At 39.8% G+C, this 18,944-nt stretch overlaps 2 protein-coding genes across 2 annotated transcripts in view; one reads left to right on the forward strand and one right to left on the reverse strand.

Annotated features, from left to right (window-relative positions):
- PCCA (propionyl-CoA carboxylase subunit alpha) overlaps positions 1–3,410 on the forward strand; it is a 1,213,132-nt gene extending 1,209,722 nt beyond the window's left edge. The window contains exon 24 of the mRNA XM_082247734.1: positions 3,187–3,410. Within this exon, the coding sequence (XP_082103860.1) occupies positions 3,187–3,255 (69 nt within the window). The 3' untranslated portion in view covers positions 3,256–3,410. The remainder of the gene's footprint in view (positions 1–3,186) is intronic.
- A 3,452-nt stretch (positions 3,411–6,862) lies between these two features.
- GGACT (gamma-glutamylamine cyclotransferase) overlaps positions 6,863–18,944 on the reverse strand; it is a 41,818-nt gene continuing 29,736 nt past the window's right edge. The window contains exon 2 of the mRNA XM_082247126.1: positions 6,863–7,501. Coding sequence (XP_082103252.1) covers positions 7,025–7,492 — 468 coding nt within the window. The 5' untranslated portion in view covers positions 7,493–7,501 and the 3' untranslated portion in view covers positions 6,863–7,024. The remainder of the gene's footprint in view (positions 7,502–18,944) is intronic.

An 18,944-nucleotide genomic window follows, 5' to 3' on the forward strand; every position in this document is an offset into this window, starting at 1 on the left:
TTGAACTTTGCGACCTTTAACCACATTTCAGGCTTCAAACATAAAGATATAAAACTGTAATTTTTTGTGAAGAATCAACAAGTGGGACACAATCATGAAGTGGAACGAAATTTATTGGATATTTCAAACTTTTTTAACAAATAAAAAACTGAAAAATTGGGTGTGCAAAATTATTCAATACTTTGTAGCGCCACCTTTTGCTGCAATTACAGCTGTAAGTCGCTTGGGGTATGTCTCTATCAGTTTTGCACGTCGAGAGATTGAAATTTTTGCCCATTCCTCCTTGCAAAACAGCTCGAGCTCAGTGAGGTTGAATGGAGAGCGTTTGTGTACAGCAGTTTTTAATTCTTTCCACAGATTCTCGATTGGATTCAGGTCTGGACTTTGACTTGGCCATTCTAACACCTGGATATGTTTATTTGTGAACCATTCCATTGTAGATTTTGCTTTATGTTTTGGATCATTGTCTTGTTGGAAGACAAATCTCCGTCCCAGTCTCAGGTCTTTTGCAGACTCCATCAGGTTTTCTTCCAGAAGGGTCCTGTATTTGGCTCCATCCATCTTCCCATCAATTTTAACCATCTTCCCTGTCCCTGCTGAAGAAAAGCAGGCCCAAACCATGATGCTGCCACCACCATGTTTGACAGTGGGGATGTTCAGGGTGATGAACTGTGTTGCTTTTACGCCAAACATAACGTTTTGCATTGTTGCCAAAAAGTTTGATTTTGGTTTCATCTGACCAGAGCACCTTCTTCCACATGTTTGGTGTGTCTCCCAGGTGGCTTGTGGCAAACTTTAAATGACACTTTTTATGGATATCTTTAAGAAATGGCTTTCTTCTTGCCACTCTTCCATAAAAGCCAGATTTGTGCAGTATACGACTGATTGTTGTCCTATGGACAGAGTCTTCCACCTCAGCTGTAGATCTCTGCAGTTCATCCAGAGTGATCATGGGCCTCTTGGCTGCATCTGTGATCAGTCTTCTACTTGTATGAGCTGAACGAGGGACGGCCAGGTCTTCGTAGATTTGCAGTGGTCTGATACTCCTTCCATTTCAATATTATCGCTTGCACAGTGCTCCTTGGGATGTTTAAAGCTTGGGAAAGCTTTTTGTATCCAAATCCGGCTTTAAACTTCTCCACAACAGTATCTCGGACCTGCCTGGTGTGTTCCTTGTTCTTCATGATGCTCTCTACGCTTTAAACGGACCTCTGAGACTATAACAGTGCAGGTGCATTTATACGGAGACTTGATTACACCCAGGTGGATTCTATTTATCATCATTAGTCATTTAGGTCAACATTGGATCATTCAGAGATCCTCACTGAACTTCTGGAGAGAGTTTGCTGCACTGAAAGTAAAGGGGCTGAATAATTTTGCACGCCCAATTTTTCAGTTTTTTATTTGTTAACAAAGTTTGAAATATCCAATAAATTTCGTTCCACTTCATGATTGTGTCCCACTTGTTGATTCTTCACAAAAAAATAGTTTTATATCTTTGTTTTTGAAGCCTGAAATATGGCAAAAGATTGCAAAGTTCAAGGGGGCCGAATACTTTCGCAAGGCACTATATATATATATATATATATATATATATATATAGAGAGAGAGAGACTGCTTCTCCTACACCTTGTTGTAGTTTACATTCACAAAGGGTGGTCATCTCCTTACCTCTTAGGGAAGATTACAAGGACTTTTCAAAATCCTATTCATGGACCCTTATCCATTGAACAATACATGCCCTGTCATATACCAGAAAAACATCTATTCTCATTACTGAAGTGTCTTGCTCACACAGAGCCCTCCCCTTGTGCTGAAAGGGTTACTCTTATAAGGGCGTCTGTAAGAATGAAATCTCCCTATTCACCCCAACAGCAGTCCTACCTTCTCCCTGTGTTCTTCCGTGGGGGGCCCATCCTTTTTTTACGCTATTAGGGGGATGAAGTAGGCTGGAAGACTTCCTTTTTTCACCGTTTGTGGAAATGTCATCCCCCCCCCCCATTTCCTGCCCTAAAGGTATGTCAAACACTTATGATTTTCCTTGTGGGTGGGTTCCAGAAAGTTATAAATATCTGCTTACCATGTTTCCCTTTCCACCTGCCTCCACTTCGGTCTTCTCAGGGCGGTGACTTTATTGGATTCCCCCGTACTCTTCCACCTAGCTTGGTGGTTATTTTGCTATTCTTTCCAGGCTTCTAACCTTATAGAACAAATCCCTCTTTCCCTACCTGTACCCATCCTCCTAACACACTCTGATTAGTGTAGTAGTTGCTGTGCTGTTGTCAGCTTGTGTTTTTTCTCCAGCATGGTCATACACAACACAAGCCAGCAGTTACAACTGTACTATGTCCTCTGCGATTGCTGCTGGCAGGTCTGTGTTCACCAGCTTTCTATGAAGGGGCAGTGACTTCGGTGCTGGCTGTACTTCCCCCATGGGAACACCCATAAGTTGGGCTCTAGCACTGACCGAACTAAAAGTAATTTTATTTAAAGGAGATGTATGGAATTAACTAAAAAAAACAAAACATACATACTCACGTCAATGCTACAGCATCACTGTGATGCTGCAGCTGTTCTACGTTGGCTCTAAGATCGAAAACCGAGCCATTGGTCACTCTGCTCTCAGTCTTAGAGGGGAAAAGCAGCGATTGTCAGTCACCACTTTATTTTCTGTCCCTCCAGTGCTCAGTGCTACAGTTCCTGCCTGGAGAGCAAAGATTAGAGAATTATTTCACCTTACTTCTACCTCTCCTAACCCATGCAATATGGAAGGATCACACCTCATAGGAATATATTTAACAGAAGCCAGGAACGGGGTTTTAAAACTTGACATAACCACTGGTAGCTGCAGTTAAAACCATTTTGTTTCCAGTTTGCAACACTACAAAATGTGAATAAGACTATGAGAATGAGAGGTGAATGTTTTTTAGAAGTGAGATTTTCGTCATATCTTAAAACACATGGTTATATAATTAAAATTTTGAAGAGAAGAGAATTTGAGTGAAATTTCAATTTCAGAATATTACATTGCCTTTCTTTGTGTTGTTTTTGGTAAATCTCCAATTCTGGATAGGGGTTCACAGCTGTGTTTCATACATAAGAGCTACCAATCTGAATACTACAACACTGGCTAAAATAATTTAGTTGTGATTTAAGTATCTAACTTTGTTGTAATGTTTTGAACAGGTAGCAGCTGTGCATTGCAAGCCCGGTGAAACTGTGGGAGAGGGAGATCTACTGGTGCAGCTGGAATAAATCCCATTCACTACAAGACTCCATTTGATACTTTAAACATGATTTCTCGTCAACTGTCATATATTCATGTTTTGAGATGACATTCCTACAAAACAGATTTTATACAGTTATATTTATTAGAAATACAGGTGGGATAAATAAACATGATTAATAAACTCTGTGGTGGCTTATTTTTGTTATCACTATTCTGTACTCTTAAGTAGGACTTTGTGATGGATTACGGTTTCTACAGAATTCCTCAAGATTCATCTTGTTAATCATGCTAATGCTTTTTCTCTTGTCTTCCGAGGAATGGAAATGTTAATTATTTACTGATCTTTGAAAATTGCATTGCCTAGCATACAATGCATTACTGTAACATATTTTTTTGTATTCTATTTTAATGCTTAATCTTCAGTGTAGAATCAGTGGCTGATTGGTGAACAGTAGATTGTTCTTGAAGGGTGTTGTAATCTTAAGCTTGCCATACACTATGTAATCCGTTTTTTTTTTTTTGTTTTTTTTTTTATACTTAGTGCAGTCTCATTTAGATTTACCAGAACGAAGTATTATGAGGTCAAACCTTAACAACCCATTCAATTAGCATAAAATCAGGCAGACCTTTGTACTAAATAGTTGAAGGTAGATCTATAGAAGATTATACAATCATCTTGTATAGTGTATGGTAACCTTTAAAGTGATACTAAAGCCTTTTTTTTTTTTTTTTTTTAAATAACAAATGTTATACTTACCTGCTCTGTGTAGTGGTTTTGCACAGCGCAGCCTAGATCGTCCTCTTCTCGGGTTCCCTGCCGGCGCTCCTGGCCCCTGCCGAGTTCCCCCTCAGCAAGCAGCTTGCTTTGGGAGCAGCCGGGCCGCTGCTCTGTGTGTTCATTTAGACACATAGCCACAGCTTGGCCCCGCCCCTCTCTCCCCCCCCATGGGCTCCCGCTGCTGTGTCTCAGCCAATGAGGAAGGAATGTCCCATACAGCCGAAGCTCTCGTGCAACATCGCCGGATTGAGATGGGGCTCAGGTAACTATTAAGGGTGCTGAGGGGGGAGCTGCATATGGAAGCTTTTTTATCTGAATGCATTCAGATAAAACACCTTCATCCTTTAGCACCACTTTAACTCCATAGTGAAAGCAATATACTGAGAGGCAGCAAAGACTGTGGGCCCCAATGGGCCGATCAATGGTACATAGACAATTATATTGCCTATCAGGCATGTAGAAGCCTTCCTAATACCAAATCAATTGGAGTCTGACCCGAGGTATCTAACCATGGGGCCCAACATTTTTTAGATTTATTGGGACAGTCCCTATGTTGATAAATGTATCTTTCCAATCTAAGTATGGCACCCATGAACTGCAGTCATTCCTTATGAGTAGGGGGATCTCCCAACTTCCAATGTACACAGGATAGTTCTGTGAGCCTGGAACATGGCTTTTATACACCACACTTAGTTTTTGGGGAAATGTGCTGTTCTAGCATTTTATGCAATTTAAAATCTCTTTGCTGTATTGATAACTTGTGTAGAAATATGCAGGAGCAAAATGAACCAATATTCTAGTGGATGCTCCAGGAATGTTTTAAAATCCTGCATCTTTACAAAATAGTCCTAATTATTAGATTATTTAGATAATCCAAAAAAAAAAAAGCATCCAGCGATAGACCAAGTTGAAAAGTAGATACAAAGATCCTACATTAACGTCGCTGGATTCCTAGCGGGCACGTGCTGCCGGAGGCTTGCTCCCGCTGAGCTTAGACACAGCGGGAGTCGGGCCGGAGGAGGAGAGGCAGCGATCACCGTCTCTCTTCCCCGATCGTCGGGGAAAGACTGAGAAAATCTCTGTGACAGACAGGAGGAGATCACAGGATTCAGCATAGCTGAACCTGCGATCTCTGTCTCTGTCAAAGAACCCCCACACACGTCAGTAAGCATGAGGCAAACATTTAACCCCTTGATCACCAACAGTGTTAACCCCTTCCCTGCCAGTGTCATTATTACAGTAACAGTGCATATTTTTAGCACTGATTACTGTAGTAATGTCACAATGTCCCTGGTCCCCCCCAAAAGTGTCAAAAATGTCAGGGGTTCGATCTGTCCACCGCAATGTCGCAGTCCCGCAAAAAAAAATCACACATCGCCGTCATTACTAGTAAATCGTATCATAGTTAGTAAACGCGATAACTTTTGCGCAAACCAATCAAAATAAGCTTATTGCGATTTTTTTTTTTACAAAAAATATGTAGCAGAAAACAAATTGGCCTAAAAAAATGTTGAAAAATTTAGATTTTTAAATTTTTTGGGGGGGGGAATGTTATATATCAGAATGTGAAAAATATATATATATATTTTTTTTTCAAAATTGTCGCTATTTTTTTCAAAAATTAAAAATCGCACAGGTGATCAAATACCACCAAAAGAAAGCTCTATTTGTGGGGGTGGAAAGGACATAAATTTCATTTGGGTACAGCATCGAACTACCGCGTAATTGTCCGTTAAATTAATGCAGTGCCGAATCGCAAAATATGGCCTGGTCAGGAAGGGGGTAAAATCTTCCGGTCTTTAAGTGTATAAAAATACGCTCATTGAGAATTTTTTTGTCAAAGACATGTAGCTAAATACATTTTGGCAAAAATTTATGACAAAAATTGAATATATTGGATATTTTTTTAACTGTCAAAGTAGAAAATGTCAATTTATCGCAAAATTTTCGCTCTTTTTTTTATTAATATTGCAAAAAATAAAAAGCGCAGAGGTGATCAAATACCACTAAAATAAAGCTCTGTGGGGAAAAAAACGACGTAAATTTTGTTTGTGTACAGCATTGCATGACCACGCAATTGTCAGTTAAAGTCACGCAGTGCCAAGTTGAAAAAAGTGGCCTGGTCATTGAGCAGCAAAATTCTCCGGTCTTAAAGTGGTTAAATAGACAGTAGGACAGAAATTAGTTATGATTTGTGCTTTTATTGCACTTTATTGCAGAGTATCTCATCAAATGACATTTTTATTGCAGAAGTTGCTCAAAATCTGATTTGTATCTTAGTAGAGACTTGAAGGAAAACCAGTAAGCCAATCACACAAGCAGGAAATTACATTTCTGGGGGGCGGTCTATACTATCTGTGAACAGAAGGTAGCCATATTTCTTTGCATGTTACAGAAAATTACAGAGCTGCAGCTTGAAAAATATTTTTTTTCCCACAAATGTGGAGTTACCCTTAACGCTCGATGTGCCCGTGTTGAAATAAAATCAACCAACTTAGTTTTACCATGTAAAACTTTATATATTTTGTTACATCAGAAAAATACACAAAATGTGGTTACTGAGACCAAAGAAGCCTTAGACAGTATAGAACACCAGTATACAATTACTGAAACTGTTTCTTTTGGTTTTTAAAACAATTCAATGGATGTGAAACACTTGATATTGACGATATGTGATGAACTTGTAAATCCTAAACAAATAGGTCTAACCCCTATTAAATGTTTGTTTTTTTTTGTTTGTATTATAAAAATGGCATAAGCTAAGGTTTCTTAGATGACCATCGACAGTAATTGTCATTTTTCTAGATATTACAATCACAACAGATAAAAACCATTTATGCATTCTTCCTTTTTACCTAAAATATGGTTTAAACAATTTATGAAGATAGTTGAAGCCAAATTTCTAAAATAGCAGTGAAATGTTTATCTTAAACATGAATTTGTGTATTCAATCAGGATTTCTTGTAATCACAGTGTTATAAGAGGTAATATTTCCTTGATGTATGAGGCCACATTTATTATCTGTCCTGACGATTAATGTAAAGCAATCCATGTGTCCCAATGGAATCATAACAGTCATGGTAAGTTAGACTAAGCCACTCTGGCTTGTAGCTTGTCGTGCTGTAGACAAAACACTCTATGGTGCTAGCAGCTGGTCTCTGCTCAGGTGAGTCATCTTTACCTTCCCAATCCAATATTTCAATCCTCTTAATAGTGCGTTGGTACATGTCTGGGCAGCCTTCAAATTCATCCAGGAATTGTAGCATCTGGTTATCAACTGAATAGATTTCTCCAGCAATATGATGACCTCTTCCTGGGACTTCTAAGAGAAATGGAATGTTGTTTTGCTCTTCAACGACCAATGGATATTTGTCCACAGTACGTCCCCTGCCTTTAAATAATGCTTTTCCAAGCTTAGAATCTGTCATAATGTGGTAGTTTGGCTGTCCTTGTTTCAGAGTTCCATATACAAAGATGTTATGCATGACTTCTTCCTGTGGAAAAATGAATTTGGATATATGGATCTTTACTCTATTCAAGATAAAGTAAATAGTAGGTTATGTCAAATTAAATGAATGATACACTGGGGTTGATTTACTAAAACCGGGAGAGTGCAAAAGCTGGTGCAGCTCTGCATGGTAGTCAATCAGCTTCTAAGTTCAGCTTCTTCATTTAGGCTTTGACACAAAAAAAAAAAAAAAAACCCTGGAAGCTGATTTTGCATTCTAGTTTTAGTAAACCAACCCAACTCGGTCTATTTTCTCTAAAACAACCCCTAATGTGACCCATGCTTTAACCACTTTACCACCGGAGGATTTTGCTGTCTTCCGTCCAGGCCACTTTTTGCGATTCGGCGCTGTGCGACTTCAACTGACAATTGCGCGGTCGTGCGACGCCGTACCCAAACGAAATTTACGTCCTTTTTTTCCCACAAACAGAGCTTTCTTTTGGTGGTGTTTGATCACCTGTGCGATTTTTACTTTTTGCACTATAAACAAAAAAAGAGCGTTTATTTTGAAAAAATAACAATATTTTTAACATTTTTTTATATGAAATTCCCCCCAAAAAAGATGTAAAAACCAATTTTTTTAAAAAATTTTGGCCAATTTGTTTTATGCTACATATGTTTGGTAAAAAAAATCGCAATAAGCGTATTTTGATTGGTTTGCGCAAAAGTTATTGCGTTTACTAACAAAGGGAAAGATTTCTGTCATTTTTGGTGGGTTTTTTTTAACGCGTAATGGCGGCGATCTGCGATTTTTTTTGCGGGACTGCGACATTGCGGCGGACAGATCGGACCCTTGACTGACATTTTTGACACTTTTGGGGGTACCAGTGACATTACTGCAGTAATCAGTGCTATATATATGCACTGTTACTGTAAAAATGACACTGGCAGGGAAGGGGTTAATTTTATTGGAGAGGGAGGGGTTAATGTATGCCTGGTGCTTACTGACGTGTAGGGGGGGAGGTGACTGTGTGAGTCATGGACAGATCGGATGTCCAGCTATGCTGAACAGTCCGATCTGTCACTCCCTGTCACTATGGAGATCCCCGACGATCGGGTAAGAGCAGCGGCGATCGCCGCTGCTCCTCCCCTGGCCCGACTCCCGCTGTGAATGAAAACAGCGGGAGCGAGCCTCCGGCGGCGCGCAAGCGCCGCCCAGAAGGGGGAGTGTCCAACGACGTTAATACTACGTCGCTGGACGATAACGAACCACTCTGCCGCAGTAGTATTACTGTGAGCGGTTCTAAAGTGGTTAAAATATGCATTCAGTTTAGTTTAGAAAAACAAAAAACATCTCTTGACCTTCATAAAATGCAAGCGTTTTGCAAGCCTTATTATATATTGCTATTGTGCCTTACTAACGTACATAAAATAAATGATCCAACAGAGAAGATGAGACTCTTGCAGTTGCCATGGAAGCCAGCCAGAATATGGATCCCCCTCAGAGTTCCCAACAATTATGTTGTTGCAAAATTCAGCCCGTTGCCCTCTACCCACACCGAACATATCTTTTTTTGGCCTTGTATATGCAGACTTCAGCTTTTAACCACCTTAGGACTGCTCACGTTGCTGCTACTGCAGCAAGGTGGCAGCCCTGGGTCTAGCGACGTAGACACAGCGGGAGTCGGGCCAGGGGAGGAGAGACAGCGATCACCGTCTCTCTTCCCCGATCGTCGGGGAAGGACTGAGAAAATCTGCCCGCTTGTGACAGGGACAGATCACAGGATTCAGCATAGATGAACCTGCGATCTGTGTCACACAACCCCCTCCCCCCATTATTACAGTAACAGTGCGTATTTTTAGCACTGATTACTGTAGTAATGTCACTGGTCCCCCAAAAGTGTCAAAAATGTCAGTTAGGGGTCCGATCTGTCCGCCGCATTGTCACAGTCCCACATAAAAAAAATCGCAGATCGCCACCATTACTAGTAAAAAAAAAAAATTACAAATCTTTCCCGTAGTTAGTTACTTTTGCGCAAACCAATCAAAATATGCTTATTGTGATTTTTTTTTTTACGAAAAATATGTAGCAGAAAACAAATTGGCCTAAAATGTTAAAAATGTTGATTTGTACATTTTTTTTTGGGGGGGGGGATGTAATATATCAGAATGTGAAAAAATTTATTTTTTATTTTTTTTTTCAAAAATTGTCACTCTTTTTTTCAAAAATTGTCGCTCTTTTTTTCAAAAATTAAAAATTGCACAGGTGATCAAATACCACCAAAAGAAAGCTCTATTTGTGGGGAAAAAAAGGGCATAAATTTAATTTGGGTACAGCGTCGCAAGACCGCGCAATTGTCTGTTAAAATAACACAGTGCCAAATCGCAAAATATGGCCTGGTCAGAAAGGGGGTAAAATCTTAAAGTGATTAAAAATATGCTCATTGAGAATTATTTTGTCAAAGACATGTAGCTAAATACATTTTGGCCTAAATATATGACAAAAATTTAATATATTGGATATTTAACTGTCAAAGTAGAAAATGTCAATTTTTTGCAAAATTTTTGCTCTTTTTTTATTAATATCGCAAAAAATAAAAAGCGCAGAGGTGATCAAATACCACCAAAAGAAAGCTCTGTTTGTGGGGGGAAAAAGGACGTAAATTTAGTTTGGGTACAGCATTGCATGACCGCACAATTGTTAGTTAAAGTTGCGCAGTGCCAAGTTGAAAAAAGTGGCCTGGTCATTAATCCGGAAAATCCTCCGGGGCTAAGTAGTTAAAAGGCATTATCAAGACTTTGATAGAGATATATACTCCAATAGGTGTATATCGCCTATGGAGGTCCTCACTGGGAATGGGTGATTAAATAAATAAATTAAGTGAAAAAGTGATAATAGCAGCTGCTATATGATAAAAAGTGAATGAGAAATTAAAACCCCAAAGTATTGGAATTAATAAAGTGCTTGCTAGTATTCAGGGGTGAGCAATTACTTGTTCACAGCCTGAATAAAATTGGCAACATAGTGGTGGTAAAAATACATTGTGAATAAATAAATAAATCTTAAAACTTCGTGATCATATACCAGTGTAAAACACAATAAATATACATAAACAAATCACAGTATTATCAACCTTAAAATACTAAATTAGCATAAGGTGCAGATAAAGTGCCAAAATTAGTGCCACAAAATGTCCAAATAAACAGTTCAGAAGTGATTTAGTGCACAAGTAAAAGTTTTAAGTGCCAGGTATGGGAAAGTGCAGGTGCTAAGTGTTGGGTCCCCCAGTAGTCCAACTGCTGGTACTTGGGCGTGACTTAGAATAGTGGGGGTTTACACTCACCAAAGATAGTGGGTCTTAAGTACCTTATGGTAAAAAGACCTTTTGAGCTTGTGGCTTTTCTGAGCCTGAGAGGTAACTGCTGGGCCTTGTAGTTCCCTGTGGTCCGGGATCGCTCCCTTGGATAAACTTGATCCTCCAGGTCTTTTTAAGCTCTCTCAGGGGTGACGACAAGAGGTTGAGAAAAACATGTCTTCACTGTGTTTCTGGTACCCCCAAAAGTGTCAAAAATGTCAGTCAAGGGTCCGATATGTCTGCCGCAATGTCGCAGTCCCGCAAAAAAAAAAATCGCAGATTGCCGCCATTACTCATTAAAAAAAAACAATAAAAATGACAATCTTTCCCTTAGTAAACGCAATAACTTTTGCACAAACCAATCAAAATACGCTTATTGCGATTTTTTTTTTTTTACCAAACACATGTAGCAGAAAACAAAATTGCAAAATTGTCGCTCTTTTTTTGTTTATAGCGCATGATCAAAAAATCGTACAGGTGATCAAATACCACCAAAAGAAAGCTCTGTTTGTGGGAAAAAAAGGAAGTCAATTTCATTTGGGTATAGCGTCGCACGACCGCGCAATTGTCCATTAAAGTCACGCAGTGCCGAATTGCAAAATACCCCCTGGTCAGGAAGGGGGTAAAATCTTCCGGGGCTTAAGTGGTTAATGGACAATTGCGCGGTCGTGCGACGCTGTACCCAAATTAAATTTACATCCCTTTTTTTTACCCACAAATAGAGCTTTCTTTTAGTGGTATTTGATCACCTGTGCGATTTTTAATTTTTGAAAAAAAGAACGACAATTTTACAAATCAAAATTTTTTAACATTTTAGGCCAATTTGTTTTCTGCTACGTATTTTTGGAAAAAAAATTGCAATAAGCGTATTTTGATTGGTTTGCGCAAAAGTTACTAACTACGGCAAAGATTTGTCATTTTTATTGTTTTTTTTTTTACTAGTAATTGCGGCGATCTGCGTTTTTTTTGCGGGACTGTGACATTGTGGCGGACAGATCGGACCCCTAACTGACATTTTTGACACTTTTGGGGGGACCAGTATTACTACAGTAATCAGTGCTAAAAATATGCACTGTTACTGTAATAATGACACTGTTGGTGATCAAGGGGTAAATGTGTGCCTCATGCTTACTGACGTGTGTGGGGGGAGGGGGATCTGTGACACAGACAGAGATCGCAGATTCAGCTATGCTCAATCCTGTGATCTCCCCCTGTCTGTCACAGAGAAGATCCGCCTGCTTTGTTTACACAAGCGGGCGGATTTTCTCACTCTTTCCCTGACGATCAGGGAAGAGAGCCGTCTCTCCTCTTCCTGCCCGACTCCCGCTGTGTTTAGAGCCTCCAGCGGTGTGCGCGCGCTGCAGAGACAGAGAGGAATCCAGCGACGTAGGTCTATGTCGCTGGACCCAGGGCTGCCACCTTGCTGCAGTAGCAGCAATGTGAGCAGTCCTAAAGTGGTTAAAGGTTTGTTTGACCACTTCAGCTTTTGTACCATTATACTCCTAAAGGCCGTACACACGTGCAGATTGTCGGCCGAAAAGCTTCGGCCGACGACCGATCGGCCGATTGTAGGCTTGTTAGTATGATGCTGCCGACAGCGCACTTTCGGCCAAAAAGAATCTGTCGTGCAAGCATTACATTTTTTGTATGCCGACACCAGAGCGGCCGATTGTTCGCCAGTCAGTACAGATTTCGGCCGAAAGACAGCAGATTTGCAAGACTGGGCATGCTCAGAAAAGAAAAAACACAGGGAAAGTTAACCATCACATAACATCACTTCTGCAGTCGGCGGACAAAATTTTTGTGCAGTCTTTTGCACTTTTCAACAGACACAACAGCCCGGGGACAAAAGACGGCCGATCGTTCGGCTGACGATCTGCACGTGTGTACGGGGCATAAGGCTCCTTTCACACTGATGGACCGATCAGGCCCACCTGGTATTTTTTTAGGCGGACCCTATCAGACCATCCATTGCTTTCCATGCAGTGGCAGACATGTGTCTGCTGACACGCGCTGGCATCTGGTCCGCTAAAAACCGATGGATGGGGGATCCGTTCCCCATTTGTCTGGTGGATCAGATTAAATGACAGTCGGATGGAAACAGACAGGTGGTCGGTTTCCATCCAACCACCCCATAGAGAACAGCTGGCTGTGTCTGTGTCCGCTCTGCATCGGCAAACCCGACAAAGGGTTTGACAAGACCAATACATTCATTGATATTGAGAAATTTATTAGGAAGATAAAAATTAAAAACACTTTTTAGAGAAACCATCTCAATGTGATAATGATGAAAGAATATATAAAGATAGTGGTCTGAGGAACCGGTCTACGTTTAAAGCATAAATATCCTCCAATCAGTATTTGGAGGTGTTAAAATCATTGGTGGAACAGAACATTAGGATGTTTAAAGGGAATAGATTTAAGAAGAAAGGCAATCTTCAAAAAGGTATAAAGGGACTAGAGGAAAGGAAGGATATAGTTATAACAATGGCAGATAAGGGAGGGGGCATTGTGGTGCTGAATAAAGTAGACTACAGAAAGGTATTGGACCGACTAGTCAGGGACCAGGTTATACATAAAAAATTTGAAGACCAATCCAACAAGTGTATTGAGATCCAAATTAACCACTTCAGCTCCATAAGGTTTTACCCCCTTAACGAACGGGCCATTTTTTGCGATTCGGCACTGCGTTGCTTTAACTGACAATTGAGCGGTTGTGCGACGACGTACCTAAATACAACTAATGTCCTTTTTCCACAAATACAGCTTTCCTTTAGTGGTATTTGATCACCTCACCTGCGATTTTTCGTTTTTGCGCTATAAACCAAAAAAGCAGCGTAAAGTTTGAAAAACACCAATATTTTTTACTTTCTGCTCTAAAACATTCCCAATATAAAAAAAAATGTAAAAATCGAAAAAGCACATAATTGGTTTGCGCAAAAGTTATAGCGTTTACAAACTATGGGCTAGATTTTTGGACTTTATTTGTTTTATTAGTAATGGCGGTGATCAGCTATTTTTTATCAGGACTGCGACATTGTGACTGACAGAGTGGACCCCTAACTGACATCTTTGACACTTTTTGGGGACCAGTGACATTAATACAATAATCAGTGCTAAATAATATGCACTGTTACTGTATAAAAGACATTGGCAGGGAGGGGGTTAACACTGGGTGTGATCAAGGGGTAAATGTGTTCCCTATTATGCTTACTGTGTAGGGGGATGGGTTTAAGAGAGGCAGACAGAGATCGGTGATTTAGCTTAGCTGAATCACACGATCTTTCCCTGTCTTCCTGACAGAAGAGCCGCCTGCTTTGTTTACATAGGCAGGCGGCTCTCCTGTCATTCTAGCCGAAGATAGCGGGAGGCCGGCGGCGATTGAGCCCACTCCTCCCGCAGTCTGGCTCCCGCTGTGTCTAATCATGCAGAAACCACGTGCACATAATAACATAGATCTAATTGATTATACAAAGCCGAGCTGCCCTGCCGCAGTAAATCTGCGTGGGGCAGTCGGCAACCGGTTAAAGAATCTTGTAAAAAAAAAAAAAAAAAGGAGGAAGGAGTTCTATCCAAGAAGGAGGCTCCTTATCTTGTCCCTGATGCTCCTAGACTTCTGGTCATATACCAAATATAAATAAAAACCGCTATATTCCCACTGTGAGTCGTCATCACCCTAAGTGGGTAGATTTGTTGAAAAAGGGTATGACCAAAGGACTTTGGTTTCCATCCAAGATAAAGTAAAAATATGGATAGGAAGAATTTGTTAGTCACTAAACCTATGAAAAAGAGCAATTTAGGTGAAAAGGCTATCCTTACCAATTTTATTCGGGGATTATAAGTCTTTTGAAGCAATTGTATGCAAACATTGGTCTATTCTGATAAGGGACGAAACCCTTAGTAACCTGTTACCGAAAAAAACAATTTATATATCGGAAAACGCAAATCTTAAGGAATTGTTTAGCCCCTAATATTCCTGATCCACCAAAAATAAAGGTCACATTTTTAGACCTGACAGGGTTTTTTCATTGTAGAATGTGTAAAACCGTGAAAAATAAGCCTAGGAAAACTACTGCATTTAAATCCAATAATACAGGAAAAATGTATACAAGGAAGAAATGTATCGCATATCAGTCTACTCGTGACCTACCTAATAACCTGTCCGTGTGGGTTACAATATGTTGGAAAGACAACAAGGAATTAGAATTAACGAACATATTAACAAAATTTAAGGCTTCCCAAAACATAGTCAGTCAAAACATTTTAGGACCCACCACAATAGAGACCCTAGTCTTATGATTTTTTTTGTGGAATTGTTCAAATTGAACAACACTGGAGGTGGATAATATGACCCAGAAAGTGTCCATGAATGAGGCAGAATGGATTTTTAAAATTAATACCATGTACCCTATGGGTTTTAATATTGATGTTGATTTAAATGGTTTTATATCAAATTACTGAAAAAGTTAGTGTTTTACTTTGACAATATTTTTTTACATTTTTTTTTTTATTTTTAGTTTATATTTGTTACACATTGTAATTGATCCAATTCAGTATACTCCTATGAAAGAGTGGGAGTATGTCCTACCATGAGATGGCATCAATGCGGTTAAAATTGCAGGTCTTAAAACGTAAAACCAGGGTGTTATCTGTACTCTCACGACCAGAGGTCAGGGTTGGGATTTTAGTTTACCTTGCTGATTTGATGCCCATAATTTGCCAAATACCTAGACTGATTGATTGAGGTCATGGTTTAGGCATTCCAACAACAAGAATGGGAGGATTGAATTGGATTGGCTCATCCCAAGGCAGCTGTGTATGCAGTATCCCACAAAAGTTAGTACACCTCTCACATTTTTGTAAATATTTTATTATACCTTTTCATGTGACAACACTGAAGAAATTACACTTTGTTACAATGTAAATTAGTGAGTGTACAGCTTGTATAACAGTGTAAATTTGCTGTCCCCTCAAAATAACTCAACACACAGCCATTAATGGCTAAACCTCTAGCAACAAAACTGAATACACCTCTAATTAAGGAGGGAAAGGACAGAGACTGTTGTCCCCAAAACGACGGCCTCAAGGGGAATAGGGGAAACCCAAAGGGTAAAACAGTCTGTCCTTTCCCTCCTTAATTAAGATGCCTATATGGATGTGGGTACCAATTATTTTCCTTTGATATGTACAGGCTCACCATTTAACGAATACACAAGTTAAAATGTCCAAATTGGGCCCAAATTGTCAATATTATGTGTGGCTACCTTTATTTTTCCAGCACTGCCTTAACCCTCTTGGGCATGGAATTCAGAGTGTTACAGGTTGCCACTGGAGCCTTTTTCCACTCCTGCATGATGACATCACAGAGTTGGTGGATGTTAGAGACCTTGAGCTCTTCCACCTTCCATTTGACAATGCCCCACAGATGCTCAATAAGGTTAGGTCTGGAGACATGCTTGGCCAGTTCATCACCTTTACCCTCAGCTTCTTTAGCAAGGCAGTGGTCATCTTGGAGGTGTGTTTGGGGTCATCATGTTGAAATATTGCCCTGCGGCCCAGTCTCCGAAGGGAGGGGATCATGCTCTGCTTCAGTATGTCACAGTAGATGTTGGCATTCATGGTTCCCTCAATGAACTGTTGCTCCCATGTGCTGGCAGCAGCCCCAGACCATGAAACTCCCACCACCATGCTTGACTGTAGGCAAGACACACTTGTCTCTGTACTCCTCACCTGGTTGCCGCCACACACGCTTGACACTGTCTGAACCAAATAAGTTTATCTTGGTCTCATCAGACCACAGAACATGGTTCCAGTAATCCATGTCCTTAGTCTGCTTGTCTTCAGCAAACTGTTTGCTGGTTTTCCTGTGCATCATCTTTAGAAGAGGCTTCCTTCAGGGAGGACACCAAATTGATGCAGTGTGTGGAATATGGTCTGAGCACTGACAGGCTAACCCCATCCCCCCACCCCTTCAACCTCTGCAGAAATGCTGGCAGCAATCATACGTCTATTTCCCAAAGACAACCTCTGGATATGATGCTGAGCACGTGCACTCATCTTATTTGGTCGACCATGGTGAGGCCTGTTCTGAGTGGAACCTGTCCTGTTAAACCGCTGTATGGTCTTGGCCATACAGCAATAATAGGTAAGTAGACAATGTCACTGGTGGTCAGCGGTGCGGGCTGCACGTCCTTCTCGCGGAATAGTGAGCTGGCTCTGAGGAGGTCACCGGAAGTGACGAAACGCATCAGCTTGGACCGCATAGCGTCGTTGCGTCACGTAGGTGGAGTGCAAGCCGGAACCCAACTCACTGTAGACATTGTCTACTTACCTATTATTGCTTTAACCCAGATATTGGGTAAATAAACTGCTTTTCAACTAATTTACTACACTATTTGGAGCATTCTTTCTCCCTCCCTATTGCATCTGGCTGTTTATATTGAAGCCTAAGGAGCCATTACCAGCCCATAGGACAACGCTTAGAGGGAATCCATTTAGCCCAGGGGGCTTACAAGCTCGAATGATCCTAGTGCCATATGGCATTTAGGACCCACTACATCTGGTAAGTGATCCAACTTATTCACTTGGGACCAGAAACTGCTGAGATTTAATCAATCAAGCCTGAGCACGTGCACTTTTGAACTTTGAAGATTCACTTCCACTAAGGACATTTATATATATATTTTTGAGCACAAAAATCACTGTTTACTCCGGACTGTTTATTTTTAATACTGATTGTGATTTATTTATTTATTCTACAATTTTATATATAATTTTAACCAAACACTCATGCACTTTGACACTGTTTTAAATATTTATTGAATAATTGATGATCCACAGTATACATATATAATTGTATTAATTCATGACATATTTTGTATATTTAATCACATTTATTTTAATGGATATTGCTATCCAATAACTTATACCACAGCAATCGCTGTATTTGGTCCTCCAGACCATTCACCTACAACTACCTCATTTTTTCTACAGCAGCTGCTTTTTCACATATTTATTTATTTTACTCTCAGGTATTTTAAATGATTGCACTTTATATTTTACACTTTCCCAGTGGCGTGTGGAAATATACTTCGTATATTTATCTACATACATCTTTATGTAGAGCAGCAATTTTTTTCAGATCCTCAGAGACTTCTTTGCCATTAGGTGCCATGTTGAACTTCCAGTGACCAGTATGAGAGAGTGAGAGCGATAACATCAAATTGAATGCACCTGCCCCCCATTCACCTTGTAACACTAACGAGTCACATGACACCGGGGAGGGAAAATGGCTAATTGGGCTCAGTTTGGACATTTCCACTTAGGGGTGTACTCACTTTTGTTGCCAGCGGTTTAGACATTAATGGCTGTGTGTTGAGTTATTTTGAGGGGACAACAAATGTACACTGTTATACAAGCTGTTCACTCACTACATTGTAGCAAAGTGTAATTTCTTCACTGTTGTCACATGAAAAGATATAAAATATACAAAAATGTGAGATGTCACAGTGTACTCACTTTTGTGAGATACTGTATATATATATATATATATATATATATATATATATATATATATACACCGCTTAAAGATATAAAATATACAAAAATGTGAGATGTCACAGTGTACTCACTTTTGTGAAATACTGTGTATATATATATATATATATATATATATATATATATATATATATATATACACCGCTCAAAAAAAAAAAAATAAAGGAATACTTTGAAAACACATCAGACCTCAATGTGGAAAGATATCATTCCGGATATCTATACTGATATGGGCTGGATATCTATACTGATATGGGCTGTGTTAGGAACAGTGGCGGCTGGTGCTCCAAATTTTTGGGGGGGCGCAAAAAGAAAAATGTAATAGGTATTGCTTCGTGGCAAAAAACGCGGTAAAAATTTGCTTGACTTTGAGGTCACACAAGTGTGAAAGGGGTCTTCAGTAATCAAGGAACAGTGCCTTGAAAAAGTATTCATAGTCACCCCTTGTAATAATCCACATTTTGTCATGTTATTTACAACCAAAAACGTAAATGTATTTTATGTGATAGACCAGCACAAAATTGTGAAGTGGAAGGAAAATGGAAGAAAAATGACAATGCAGATCTCTAGAGGGGG

Source organism: Pelophylax lessonae (assembly GCF_965119305.1).
Source record: "Pelophylax lessonae genome assembly, chromosome: 2".
Classification (NCBI taxonomy): Eukaryota; Metazoa; Chordata; class Amphibia; order Anura; family Ranidae; genus Pelophylax; species Pelophylax lessonae.